This window comes from Tasmannia lanceolata, unplaced genomic scaffold (genome assembly GCF_043159265.1).
Source record: "Tasmannia lanceolata isolate RefF3 unplaced genomic scaffold, GAP_Taslan_0.1 ptg000006l, whole genome shotgun sequence".
NCBI lineage: Eukaryota > Viridiplantae > Streptophyta > Magnoliopsida > Canellales > Winteraceae > Tasmannia > Tasmannia lanceolata.
The window spans coordinates 39,547,720-39,561,818 of NW_027518683.1; the positions used below are offsets into that span (position 1 = coordinate 39,547,720).

At 39.1% G+C, this 14,099-nt stretch overlaps 1 protein-coding gene across 1 annotated transcript in view; it reads right to left on the minus strand.

The window, feature by feature from the left end:
- The window catches only part of GLY2 (Metallo-hydrolase/oxidoreductase superfamily protein), a 45,508-nt gene that overhangs the window by 19,408 nt on the left and 12,001 nt on the right, over window positions 1-14,099 (minus strand). The window contains exon 3 of the mRNA XM_077383146.1: window positions 5,584-5,745. Coding sequence (XP_077239261.1) covers window positions 5,584-5,745 — 162 coding nt within the window. The remainder of the gene's footprint in view (window positions 1-5,583; window positions 5,746-14,099) is intronic.

The window sequence follows — 14,099 nt, forward strand, 5'->3', positions numbered from 1 at the left end:
CCATTGGCTTAATCACTCACCAAAGTGGCAAAGTGGCTCTATCCAACCGCGCAACTTATTTTTTGTCTCTTTCCAGGATTTTGGTTGAAGTGGCTAAAAGGATGGAAAAACTCTGAAGGGACTTCCTACAAGGAATGCAAGGAGAAAGGGAAGACACTTATGCACCTGGTAAAATGGACGGATGTGTCCAAGTCAACAAGAGGTGGAGGATAGGTACAGGAATTTGATTTTGAGGAACAAAGTTTTATTAGGTAAATAGTTATAGAGATTTAGAGTGGAAGAGGATATTGGGGGGAGAACCATTGCCGGAGAATATGGGCAAGGCTAGCATTCAAAAAAAAAGGGCAGGGTGGGAGTTTAAGAAGTTCTTTAAAGGTTGGGGCCTAGGGGCTTGGAAGTCTATATGTCCAACGCATACTTGTTTTCAATCAGGATTAGGTACATGATCGAGAAAGGAGAGGGTGAGATTTTGGGAGGAGTTGTGATCCGTCATCTTATGTTAAGTCAAGCTTACCCAAACCTCTACAGAATTAATAAGAACAAGAATATCACGATCTCTGATCCTTTTGGCAAAATCAAAGCGGAATGAAAATTTTAAGAGAGAAGACGGTTTGCTATAAGAATGGCGTCGCTCAAAGGGGGGATTGGTTTTGCTCGGCATGAGCGTATTGGAACTTCAAATGGCGTCGGTGCTGCCGATGGTGTATGCAAATCCATCGGGATCTCCTGTTAAGATCATCAACCCTATATCGAAAGGAATTACGGACTCGAAGCAAAGAGAATCTAATCCGGAATCCCGGAGATTGGAGTTGTTCATTCTGTCAATATCCAAATTTCGGATGGAGGAACAAATGATGAAGGTGCCACTTGATAAGGATGGAGGGATCTAGCCTTGGTAAGAAAAAGAAAAATCAGGGTGACTCTTTGGAAACTGCTAGTGAAGAAGTTGACCGATGGCCTGATTTGGGACAGATCCCCTTGCTGGTTGAAGGGGGTGTCCCATCCATAACCATCTCGGGTAAGGAGGTGGAAACAAGGCTGGATTCTCTTAAGAGTTGCCTCATTTGGGAGGAAAAAGATTGCTGCCAGATCCCTTGACGACTTATGGCAATGGGCAAAGAATTCCTGGAATATTCCCTCCCTTCCTTGTCCCTCTGAGTTATCAAGGAATGAAATCTTGTTTACGTTTGATTCGGAGGAGGAGGCTGCCATGACTCTGGCCAAAGGATCGAAGGCATGGAATAGTCATTTGACTTCTCTCTCCCCCTGGAGCACAGAGTACGCACAAGGTGTGGAGGCGCTTTAGGTTAACATCTACGGCATCCCCCTCCATGTTTGGGCCCTATCGACAGTTGAAGCAATAGGAAATCTACTTGCTCAAGTCTTGGAAGTGCAGATGGAAGGGGATCATAAAAGCTGTACGACATTTGTATCCGCTAAAATCCTTATTCGAAGATGCCTCCACCCTCTATTCAGATTCGAGTATTGGATCAAAGTTTCACGGTAGGAGTTGTAGTTCGGAGCAATCAGAGATTGGAGCAGCTGTCGATGGTTGGGGGATCACTGATTTGCCCCCCTTTGGAATCTCAGGGTAAGGAGATCGTTGACCTAGTGGGGCCCTCGCGTTCAAATTTGAATCCTTCTAAGGCGTCAGGTCATTGGTTCGATACGGTGCCTTCCTCCTTTCTGCCCTCTTCTCTGAATGAAAGTAGGGTCTCGGAAGTCTCCAATCACCCCAGTTCAGGTCCTCCCCTTTTCTCGATACCAGAGTCTCCTTAGAGAGTACCCTTTAGGAAGAGGCATGGTCATCCTCCTAGGCTTGTCAGATCCCTTTGTCAAAAGTCTTAGCAGAATGGACTTGTGAAGTCAAAAGTAGATCTTGAAACCCTTAGGCTATTGATCTCTCGTTTGCCTTTTTCGAGAGCTCGCTTGGAGTCCCGAAAGTCGGGAAAGGTGGGTCCAAGGATTCAAGGCTGCAGATTGGATAAATCCGAATCCACTGGGGGGCCATCCTGTGGAAGATCAATTATGGACAAATTGAGCAACCTCCTGAAATATCCACTAGGTGGGGCTGAAACTTTTGGAGCTTTCAAATCGATTGCTGGGACCCCCTCGCTACCCAAAACACGTGTCGCCTATGGATGAGGGGTCCGCATGTCCTGGTTCAAAGTTGGGATAATAATCGGAAAATGTGAAATCTCTTTCGTGATACGGATTTTTTTAGATGACGGCTATTGGAGAGATGATTATTATCTTTCGTGAGAAAGTAAGTTGGTATATCTGGTGTGACGTATGACTAAAGTATCCATTTTTGGGGACTTTAACAATTTTGGGAAGCTGGAAAGGTTACTTGTATTAGGGGGTTTGGAAATGGCCACTTCGGCGCAATTAATGATGTCTCATGATAGCGGGAGATCTTTGCACGAAAGATTAATTACAAGTTCGGTTACTTGGCCTCCCTCAGTATCCATCCTGAGGGGGTGCATTTCTTTTTGGTTCATTGTCTCCTTGGTTTCTTCTGGGTTCAGGGTCTTGTACGTAAGATGGAAAACCAGAGCGGTTCATCCTCTCCTTCTTCAAGATTGTTTCTAGGCCAAGAGAGAAAGCTGCCGATGGATCTTTTGAGATGAAGATCTCCTTACAACTATTGAAAAAGATGGCATACCTGGAGGAATTAGCATCTAAACACTCGCCTACTCATAGAGAAGTTACTAGGGACTTCTTAAAACAACAATGGAAGTTATTTAAGGAGGATGCTAACAGGACGCTGAAAGTGTTTTTAGCCTGACTGGTTTGCATAACGTAAAAGAATCTCACTCTCCCATGCACAAGCATCCCTTATTCATCAAATTATTGGAGGATGAACAGAACTCAAGACGCCTTCAATGGGAGGAGGATAAGAAGGTGGGGATTCAGAAACTAGAGGCAATGATTTTCAGAAAGAGAGCATCAAAAGAGAAAGTTCCATCTGATGAGGAGCTCTCGACCTTGAGTCTTCGCTTCTGAGGTCTTCGCTTCTGAGGTTGTGGGTCTTCTTCTGGAGTTAAAGAAATGCTCTGTCTAGTTTGTTTTTTTCTTTTTGGGATTTTGATGCATAGTGCTTCTTCAGATAAACTCTGAGGTTTGATACAGTGGGGTCTGACGGAACAAAGATGGTTTTTGTTGGGTTGCATGGTAGCCTTCATGCCTGTAAATACACTGGGGACCGCTGGTCCCCACCTTTTGTATCTTCTAATTTCTATATTAATATAAATATTCTAGTCGCTTTTCAAAAAAAAAAAAAAAAAGAATATCACGATCTATAACTCTTTTAGGAGATTAGGTGGGAGGGTACTATGGGGATGCGACTTTTACCGTAACCCCAAGAATGAGGAGATTGCTTGTCTTCACTTTCTATTCTTGAGGATTGTTTTGTTTAACACGTGGAATAGGATACAAGGGTTGGGATCTAGATCGTAGGGATACATTCTCATTCATATATTTCTTAGGACTCCTTTCCAAGGAGGAGTATTCGTCATTTAGATGCGTGATAGTCTGGAATGCTATGGTCTCTCCAAAGACTCAAGCCTTCATGTGGACAAGGTCAAGTGGAAGATAAACATACAAGACAGGTTGAAAAAAGCAACTTTTGGTTGGCCAATAGGTGAGTCAAGTGCGTTGAGCGGTAGGAAACAACTAGTCACATTCTCAGCAATTGCAAGGTTGGAATAATATTTTCATATGATTTGACATGGGGTGAGTTCTTCCTCTCTTTAGGGAACTTCTTGAGGGTGGTACAGCTGAAACTTGGTACGTTTGGGGGAAAGCGTATGGACCGTGTTGCCATTTGATACGGTTCTGGCATTTTTTTAGAGAGAACTCTACAACTAGGGCTTATGAACTGAAAGTAATGCTTGCTCGTCTGAAGGCAAGATCTCCCCTACAGCTCGTATCATTTGAAACATTAAATTAATCTTTGATCAGTTGGGCCTTGGCTAAGAAGGAATTTCGTCTGTATTCGTTTTGAGACCTTTCTAACAATTGGAAGGAAATTTATTAAGTAACGAATTTTAAAAAGAGGAAATGGTTTGTGAGCAGCTGCTCAGATAAGCTTATCTGAGTAGAGCTCACAAACCATAGGGGGCCCACAATTTGGGGGTGATCCTAAGCATTCATTTGGAAGGCCCCATCATGGATGGGGTGTGTACCAAAAATCAGCTTCATTGGATCGTCCTAACGCTTCCATTTGTGGAGGAAAAAAATGGGCAGATTTGTGGACAAACAGTATCTGTCCATTTTTCCCTCCACAAATGGACACCCTAAGATGATCCAATGGAGCTGATTTTTGGTACACAAGCCATCCATGATGGGGCCTTCCAAATGAATGCTTAGGATCACCCCCAAAATGTGGGCCCTCCTATGGTTTGTGAGCTCTGCTCAGATAAGTTATCTGAGCAGCTGCTCACAAACCATTTCCTCTTTTAAAAAACAAGGATAAATTGAAGTGGCCTGCCCTCCAACCGATTGTATAAAGTTAAAATTTGATTGCTGCTATTTTAGTAATCAGGGCTCGGTCGACATTGTTGGAGTAATTATGGACAACGTGGGGTAATATATTGTTGTCATATCTATATCCGTTTGGTCACACTGATTAAAATGAACTCTGAGATTCGAGCCCTCCAACCGATTATACAAAGTTAAAATTTGATTGGTGCTATTTTAGTAATCAGAGCTCGGTCGACATTGTTGGAGTATTTAAGGACATCATGGGGTAATATATTGTTGTCATATTTATATCCGTTTGGTTACACTGATTATAATGAACTCTGAGATCTGAGCCCTCAATATGGAAATTCATATTTTCTGAAGAAATTTGAATGCAAGATTGGTAGAGGAAGGGACCATCCAATGTTGTATTGCGGACTAACAGATCTCGTCCAGGTCCTTGGTGACTGGCTATTAGGAGATGCATGACCGTACAGAGATTTAGGCAACAAATTTTAGCACATCAATAATGAAGCTAACAATATTGTGGATTCAATTTTTAGTATCAAGATCTCATTTGCATCTTTCAAAAAATAAGTGTTCTTTCGATTGTACATTTCATTCTCTCTTTCTCTTGATATCAATAAAATCACCAACACTAATAAAAACTAAAGGTCAAAGCTCCTTTAAGGCTTCTGTGGAAGGGACATGCAAAGTGCATGGTATCTTGAGTTTTCTTAGGTGTGAAAGTCAATACATCTAACCTTTTTACTTGTTAAAGGCATAGAACATAAAATTACCTGAACCAAAAATACGAGAAGAACAATCACCATCCCCTCAATAGATTCAGTGTCAACCAACCAAATGAATAAAACTATTCCGAACTAATTGTCCCTCAATCACACACCGAACAATAATAGTAATAGATAAGAAAATGTAGTTCATATTAGAATCTTCACAAACATAGCCACTCAATTGGAGGTGCAATTTTTCTCACTTTTGAAAAATGCACTGTAAGCACATGAAGCCACAAAGAGATACACATGTACAATATCATACATGGTGAATGGTGACGTGCATGGTACAATTTTACATAACAAGACAAGTTCGAAAACATACCATGGTGTGTGGAGCGATAATATGTTTACATCTTTTCCAAGTGAGAACTTATCTCCATTTTCCAACTTATCAGTGCAACCTTCCACATTGTCTAGTGAACCGCCAAATACCTTAATTCCAGGCACCAGTTGCTTTATCTTATTATTTCCACCAGCATGATCCCTATTACAAATAATAAAATAACATTAGTAGGCAGGCATATGAAGCCATAAACGCTGTTTATCCCACAGAAGCTAAAACATCTTTCGCATAAACAAACAATCTTCCATTGGAACAACTTTCTTACAAACTGAATTTTGCAAGTCTAATAAAATAGTAAAAGATAGATAACAAAGTGCTCCTAAAGCTCACCTTATTAGCACACATATTTGTTTAACAAATCAATTATATAACACCAATCACATAAAAAAAAACCACTATGGAAACTACCTACGAAATTTAGCATTTTTTGCACCTTTTTAACAAAGTTGGTTCTACAAACAAAAAAAAAGTGGCCCAGTGCACAAGGCTCCCGCCATTGCGGGGTCTGGGGAGGGCTAGATGTACGCAGCCTTAACCCTGCTTTGCAGAGAGGAGGTTTTCATGACTCGAACCCGTGACCACCAGGTCACAATGGAGCAACCTTACCATTGCGTCAAGGCTCGCTCTCTAAAGTTGGTTCTACAAACATAATCATTAAACACATCTCTTAGCAACCGATAAATAAGGTAGATGAAACCCTAGGGAACTCATCAAATTCAACCCACTTTTCTCCATACACGCCTAATACCTACCCCTCTCAGTTATTTTTTTCTCACCTCAAATATCAAAATTTGAAAATTACTCCATAAGGGTGACCTGAGAGGGCAAGCCTTGGCACAACGGTAAGGTTGCTCCATTGTGACCTGGTGGTCGGTTCGAGCCACAGAAACAGCCTCTCTGCAAAGCACGAGTAAGGCTGCGTACATCTAGTGCGTACATCTAGCCCTCCCCAAACCCCGCAATGGCGGAAGCGTAGTGCACTGGGCCGTCCGTTTTACTCCATAAGGGTGACATCCGGTGATATTATTTTTTGAAAGGTGACTTGTGATGTCCTCCTCAGTCCTCAATCATGACAGCTCACATATCATTTTGGGTGATCTCTAATCCTAGCCCCTAACCCATTTTGGTGGACAATATCATTGTAAATTGTCCTTCATGAGAATTGTACATCGTCATAATGCATCCACAAATGGCTTTGAGGCTTTTTTAAAGTCAATGGATGTGTCAAAACCATTATAAATCGAGCATAAAATAAAATGCTACAGGACAAGAACACCTAAATTTTACAAAAAGTTGGGAGAGAACATGGAGACAACGGAATAGGGAGGGGGGTATTCTCTCCCGGAATAGGGAGGGGGCTATTCCGTCGAATGAGGATGGGAATGCTTTTTGAAGCAGAGGAGGTAGGAGATCTGAAAGTGCTCTCGAGAAGCTAAGGCGCATAAAATACGAGATTGGATTTGCAGAAGATGTACATTCCACATTCGAGCAAGAGATTGAAGATGATGGCATGGCATGGCATGCCTCGTCGGACGGATTTGGAATTACCTCTCCTGTTAGTCCCGTTGGACAATCTTGCCAATTTGGATTTGCGTGAGACGTTGCTAGAATCTACATGAGGATTATTGGAGTTGCAACGACCAACCTTGTTTTAGCTTTTGTAATTTGATTTTATAAGTAAAATTTTGGTATGGCCCACTTAGGGCCATTTGAAACTATATACAAACTAATTAAATTAAAAAATCAGATAAAACATAAAAGGGCATTTTGGGGAAATGTACAATTATTGAAGGGCAAAATGGGTTTTTACTAGTGCACGTTTGTTTTTTTTTCTTTTTTTCTTTTTTTTTCGGGGGGGAGGGGGGGGTGGTTCATTATCAGAATAGAAGTGGAGAATGAGTCTTCTGTGTGAGACTCACTCCATGACCCTTCACCTCCCAACTTAAACCACAAGCCCACCATGCCCCTTCACATTCTTTTGTTATATTAAAAGGAGCACATAATGTGCCCCTTCTCATTCCAGCACACCCACACATCCAAGAGAGGGAGAGAGTGAAAAGAGAATAGAGAAGGAAGGAAGAGTGGTGGCCATTTGAGAGAAGACTCAACCTTCTTCGTCTTCCTCTATTATTAAAGTAAGTACCCTATATAATTCCTATGTATGAAACAACCATCCATGATTTGTGCGGCTGTATTGTGTTTTCTCTTCAACCTTATCAGATCTATGTGCATAGGGGTATAAAAATGGAAGTTTGTATAGTTTTTTTTATCTCTACAGATCTATGCGCATAGAGTTATAAAAAAAATGAAATTTTTGTATAGTTTTCAATTGTAGCAGTTGTGTGTGTGTTTGTGTGTGTGTGTGTGTGTGTGTGGGGGGGGGGGGGGGGGGGGGGGGGGGGGGGTGTGTTATAAATGATTTCCCCCCTGCAACCCTTATGTGGTGAAGGAAGAAGAAAGAAGAAAGAATCCATACCTAACAACCAAACCTACGACGGATTCAGTTGGCCAAAGCTGAAGCAGAGAAGAAAGAATCCATACTTATAGAAATAAATGATTTCCCCCCTGCAACTCTTATGTCAAAGTTTAATGGAGTTACAAGACAACCTGAATTTGAGAGGACATCACAAAAGAATGAGAGAAGCAGCTCATCGTATTCAGCATATGTGGTGAAGGAAGAAGAACAGACCCCTCCTTACTCCGGAGAAGAAGTGACAAGCGCAAAGAAGAAGCAATCAAAGATAGAACTACTATAAGATGAATCAGTAGGAGATCTCTAGAGTTCTTTGGGAGGTATGCTCTTAAGCAATACCAACTTACCTTATCATTTTACTAGTTGTTTTCAGATTTGGTTGTTAGGTGAATTTGGAATGATCACTTTATTTGAAAGAGAGGATTTTTGGCGATGAAATTCTTTTAAGGGGGGTAGAATGTAACGACCACCCTTGTTTTAGCTTTTGTAATATGATTTTATAAGTAAAATTTTGGTATGGCCCACTTAGGGACATTTGAAACTATATACAAACTAATTAAATTAAATAATCACATAAAACATAAAAGGGCATTTTGGAGAAATGTAAAATTATTGAAGAGCAAAATGGGTTTTTACTAAGTGCACGTTCTGCGTGGGGTGGGGGCATGGGGGAGTCATTATCAGAATAGAAATGGAGAATGAGTCTTTTGTGTGAGACTCACTCCACTTCCCAACTCAAACCACACGCCCACCATGCCTCTTCTCATTCTTTTGTTATATAAGAGAGAGTGAATACAGAGAATAGAGAAGGAAGAGTGGTGGCCATTTGAGAGAAGACTCAACCTTCTTCATCTTCCTCTATTATTGAAGTAAGTACCCCCTCCTTCCTATGTATCAAACAACCATCCATGATTTGTGTGGGTGTATGTGTTTTTTTCTCTCCAACCTTAACAGATCTATGTGCATAGGGGTATAAAATTGGAAGTTTGTATATGCGCATATAATTATAAAAAAAAAATGAAATGTTTGTATAGTTTTCAATTCTAGCAGTTCTATATATATGTGGGCATATTAGTAATTTGAACGGTTTTTAAAAAAAAAAAATTATGTTAGTTTTAGCAGTTTTTCTTGGTCGTAGCAACCCGTCGAAATTTGGGGTCATTACAGGAGTCCTCCATATTGTAGGTCTTTGTGACCAAGTAATGCCCTGTCCCGGCTAGTGCTATTGAGGAACCCAGCAAAAGCGGCTTGTTGAAAGATGGTTATCTCTCAAAAGGGGAGCAAGAAAGGGCGAACCATGGTGCCTTCGAGCAAGAGATTGAAGATGATGACATGGCATGCCTAGTCGGACGGATTTGGAATTAGCTATCCTACAGGGCAGGACACTGGACATGGAGATTGGCAGGGCAAGAGATTTTAGGGGTTTGAACTCTTAACAGTTGGTGGCTGAAAGGTTGACTGACAGAAATGAGGCCCACCTTTTGATCTACTATAGTACTTTTTGGGCCAACTAACAAGGTCACTCAAGAATTTGCGGGATACAAGAGGGTCGTATTGACTATATGTCATACCAATGTCAATGGGGCCGTTGGGGCCTTGTGACATCATAATCATAGAGAGAGGATTTCAAGTAATTGATAGTTGATGGGAAGAGAGAACGGAGAAAGGAAGTTTGAACAAGGGGGAATACGATAGGAGAAATGGGAGGAGATCTAATTCAGAAATCAAAGGTTAATAGATCGGGTGAAACGAGTAGAGAGAGAAGAATAAAAGGATTGAGTGGCTCTGCCCCAATCGCAAATATCTAAACAAAAGTTTCAATGGCCAATGCAAGGTGTGTTCAAGGTTTCAGAGAGAAAGGACAAAGTGTGGTCGAAGCTGGAATATAGTCACAAGTAGCCTACGGTTTATGGCAATGAGATTGAGGAGGGAATGTGCTAGAGGAATGGTGACACGTGGAGGGGACGTCGAGCTAATAGGTGTGGAGAACATAGTTTTAAATTTCCACAGAAACCGATACGAAACAAATATGTCTTCGTTCCCCTCCCCATGGAGACATACGAAACTGAAACATATAGCAAAACCAAAAGCATGTGTATTAGTGGTATACTATGCTAGAATGTGTAACATGATTATATTTAAATTTTAAATGAATTGAATGTGAAAGGTGTAACTATTATGTATAAACATTTACATGAATTACAAATGAGCGGGGCATGTACTACATTAGCAGACATGAGTGATTACACATCTAACTATGTTTTTGATGTTATCGTGCATGTAACTAGGTTTTTGATGATGTTAAACCGATATGGGTAATTTTTTTATTTTTTTGCTTATGTGATTTTTTTTAGTATGTATGCTTATTCTATCACTTTCTGAAGTTCATCTTAAATGTCTATCATTTGCATATGTTTCCATATTTGTTTTCACAATTTTATAAGACTAGTAAAAACGCACGTGCATTGCAATGCACGTGCGTGAACTAAGGTATTTTACAATAAAATTTAGTATAAGCATAGAAAACTGACTTTATAGAAATTTTCCATTTTCCAACTAAATAAAATAAGTTGTCAACTAATAAAATCAGGAGATAGAGATAGAGAATTGTCAATATCAAATAAGTTGATTATAATACAAACTTTCTATAATTTTTTTTTTTGGAAATGTTATCAGCACTACTGTATTTTGATGAGGGCACTCCTCACTTTATTAAAAGTACGGTATGGCCCGCACCATAGGATGATCCAAACCGTCCATTAGAGGGGCCAGAGCCTAAATAGGTTGTTCCCCAAAAATTATTTTCATAGGTTGATCCTGACCCTCCGATCTATAGAGGGTTAGGATCAACCCTCTAACATTCAGATCGGAGGGTTAGGATCAACCTACGGAAATGATTTTTGGGAACCTATAACAAAGTTGGTATAACGGATGAAAATAATATTCACATCCTGTAAAATGAAAACAAACTATGGCTAGATCCATCTGACTTGAACATAAAACTTAACCCACCTAAACTTTAATTTCTTCTATCATGAAAAAAAATTTAATTAATTTCTTCTTTCTGCACAGAGCAATAAGGGTCTGACACTGGAAGTGAAACTTTTCACTTGTATACTACAGACATGAAATTCCAAACCATTAAAGACTTTTAGAATAGTAATTCCAAAGAAGATAATCAGGATAAACATAATGAAGGATTTTCCATGGTTTTCTTCCAAAGATCATAGCAAACTATTTGACTTAAATTAGATAAGTTAGTCATATTGAGGAGATTAACAAGGGTTCTCATTTGCTTAACATGATCATATATATAACAGAGAGGCCTGATAGCAAAAAGGGATTTCAAACCATAAGAGGGTGTTTTAACCGTAGTATTTGTCTTAAATTTGAAATTTTAGTGGAGAAAGAACATCTTTATTCTTCCACTCACTTCCCAAAAGTAACACTCTGAAAGTTTTTAAGTCTCATATCTTATAGGGAATTGCTAACGTCCATCGCAGAAGGCTTTTTCGCGGCTGGTCTGTCGCACATCAGACCATCGACCTCGTGAATGAAGACAAAAGCTGTTGTCTCTATTCATGAGGTGGCTGGTCTGAAGTGCGACAGACCAACCGCGAAAAGCCTTTTGCGAAGGAACTTAGCAAATCCCTATCTTATATTATCCTAAAAGATAAAATGTTAACCACTCTTCGCTGCGAATGTATTCAATAAGATTGAAATGTAAGTGGCATTTTTTTATAAGAGGAATTAGACGTCAGCAGATTGGAGGGTCAAGATCAGCCTATGGAGAAGATTTTCAAGGCACAGCCTATCTGCTCCACGCCCAACAAATGAACGGTTTCGATCACCCAAACAATGCGGGCGCCACTGTTTTTGTTGGGCTACATGGGCCACAATGTACATAGGTTGTGCCCCAAAAATCATTTCTCTACGATGATCCCAACCGTCCGGTCTATAGAAATTTCCATAATATGTGATTCCGTTTTATAATTGCAGAAGTTCAGCGTGTCTTTTATTTTGTAATTAGCCTATAAGAACCTTTTGGGAAGTGAAATAACCCTTTATAGCACTTTATATAATAAAAGACAAGACGAGTTAAGGCAATTATTAAAACATTGTGGTGCTGATGTCATTTCCCTTTAAATATAACTTACAAATTTAGGATAACATTTGGTTGTAGGCCTGTCAACGGAAATGGATGGTTCTGATGGATGGATGCTTTTGGATCGTAGGGAGTCGATTTATCACTAAAAAAAGCTAGGAACCAGAAGAGTGGTGAAAACAAAACTGAAGGACAGGTGTGCAAAGAGATGAAAGCACATTAATTAAAATGGAAAACAGGTGGCGGTGAGGGAATGATAGCTGTAGAGGAATAAAAAACACGTAAACGAAAATACATGAGACAGCTGGGGTCTTTTTTTGTCGCTTGTGCAAGGGCATATGAGAAGCGGAAATGACAAAAAAAGTAGCGAGAAAGGACATATGTGGGAGTTTGACAGAAATTAAGGCGGGACGCCGAAGGCAATAGAAGGAAAGAACGTGCCGAAAAATATAGGATTCTCGCTTTTAGTATAGTAAGGATTTCCACCTAAATTTTCATATGAAACCGAAACGTTTCTGTTACCACGCTGATTGAAAGAGAAACCGAAACTGAAATTTAAAACTTTGGGACAGAGGAATAGGTCTAACAAGAAAGGGATGTGCAATAAGGAAACGAGTAATGCCATTAGGATCAATTTGAAGATGCATCTAAGGAATAAAAAAACCTAAGGATGCCAGGCATCTACCACCAGTCGAGACGTACCTCAATCAAGGGAAGTGAGAATAAAGAATGCATTCAATCCAAGGTTTCATGTTTCGGGTTCAATATACATTTCGGCGGTGATGGAAATGAAAATATATTGATCTCGAATGGAAATCTCAGTGGAAAGCTTGCAAAATCACGGAAGTGTATGTAAACCTATGTGAATGATGGATATTTAAGATAAAAAGTTCAGGAAGTGTTGGAATATACACAAATACACACTCAAAAACTATTACATAAGCAAAAAAACCACATATAATTGTTTAACATCGAGCAACTAGTGATATAAGTCGTCGTGCATATCCGATAATTTAGGAAATACCTCATTTCGGATATAATTCGTATAAATAATTACACATAACATATATACTACATTTCACAGGCAATTCTTATAAATATAGTTATATAATACATACTTGTACCGTAAACCACTAATACATTAAATGATAGAAAGATGTTTTTCTTTTTTAATGAAGTTTTTAATATTTTAACAAAAATTATAACAACAATGGAAAGTAACAAAATGCACCATAAAGATTATGTATAATAGGGCATGGGGATGGCTAAATCAGCACATCTTATTTTTTTAGTTTTTTTCTAAAAGTTAAATTACTTTTTCAATCAATAAAATACAAAAAATAGTTATAATATTATAAATTGTAGTATATAAGACTACAATGGTGATTGTGTTCTTTATATAATTTCCTTGTCCATTCTAATTTTTAAAATTTTAAATATTATTCATAATTTTCTTCTTAGAATTGCGTTATTTATATAAATTTTCTATTCAAAAAATATTTTTTTACTATTATTTATATATTTCTAATTTTTAATGCAAAGAGTTAATTGTTTTCCTTATTTTCAAATAAAATATGTAATTTTTTAGTTTTTATTTTTATTTTCATCATTTGCATAAGTTTCCAAGTTTCGACGAGAATAATGTAACAATATACACTTGAGATTTTGATTTCATTATGAATTTTGGTTTCGGTAAGCGCTTCGGTCGGTGTGGATAAAAATGGAAACATTTCGTTCATTTTGTGTCGGTTTCAATGGAAATTTAAAACCATGATTCAATCAAGGTCATCTTGAAGTCATGACGGAAGGTTCGAGACGGAAAACATGATCATGGTAGATCTCGAAGCCAATGCAGGAACTCAAAAGCATGATATCGAGAAGATAGGACATCGGAGGGAACAAACGCAAGAAGAGGGT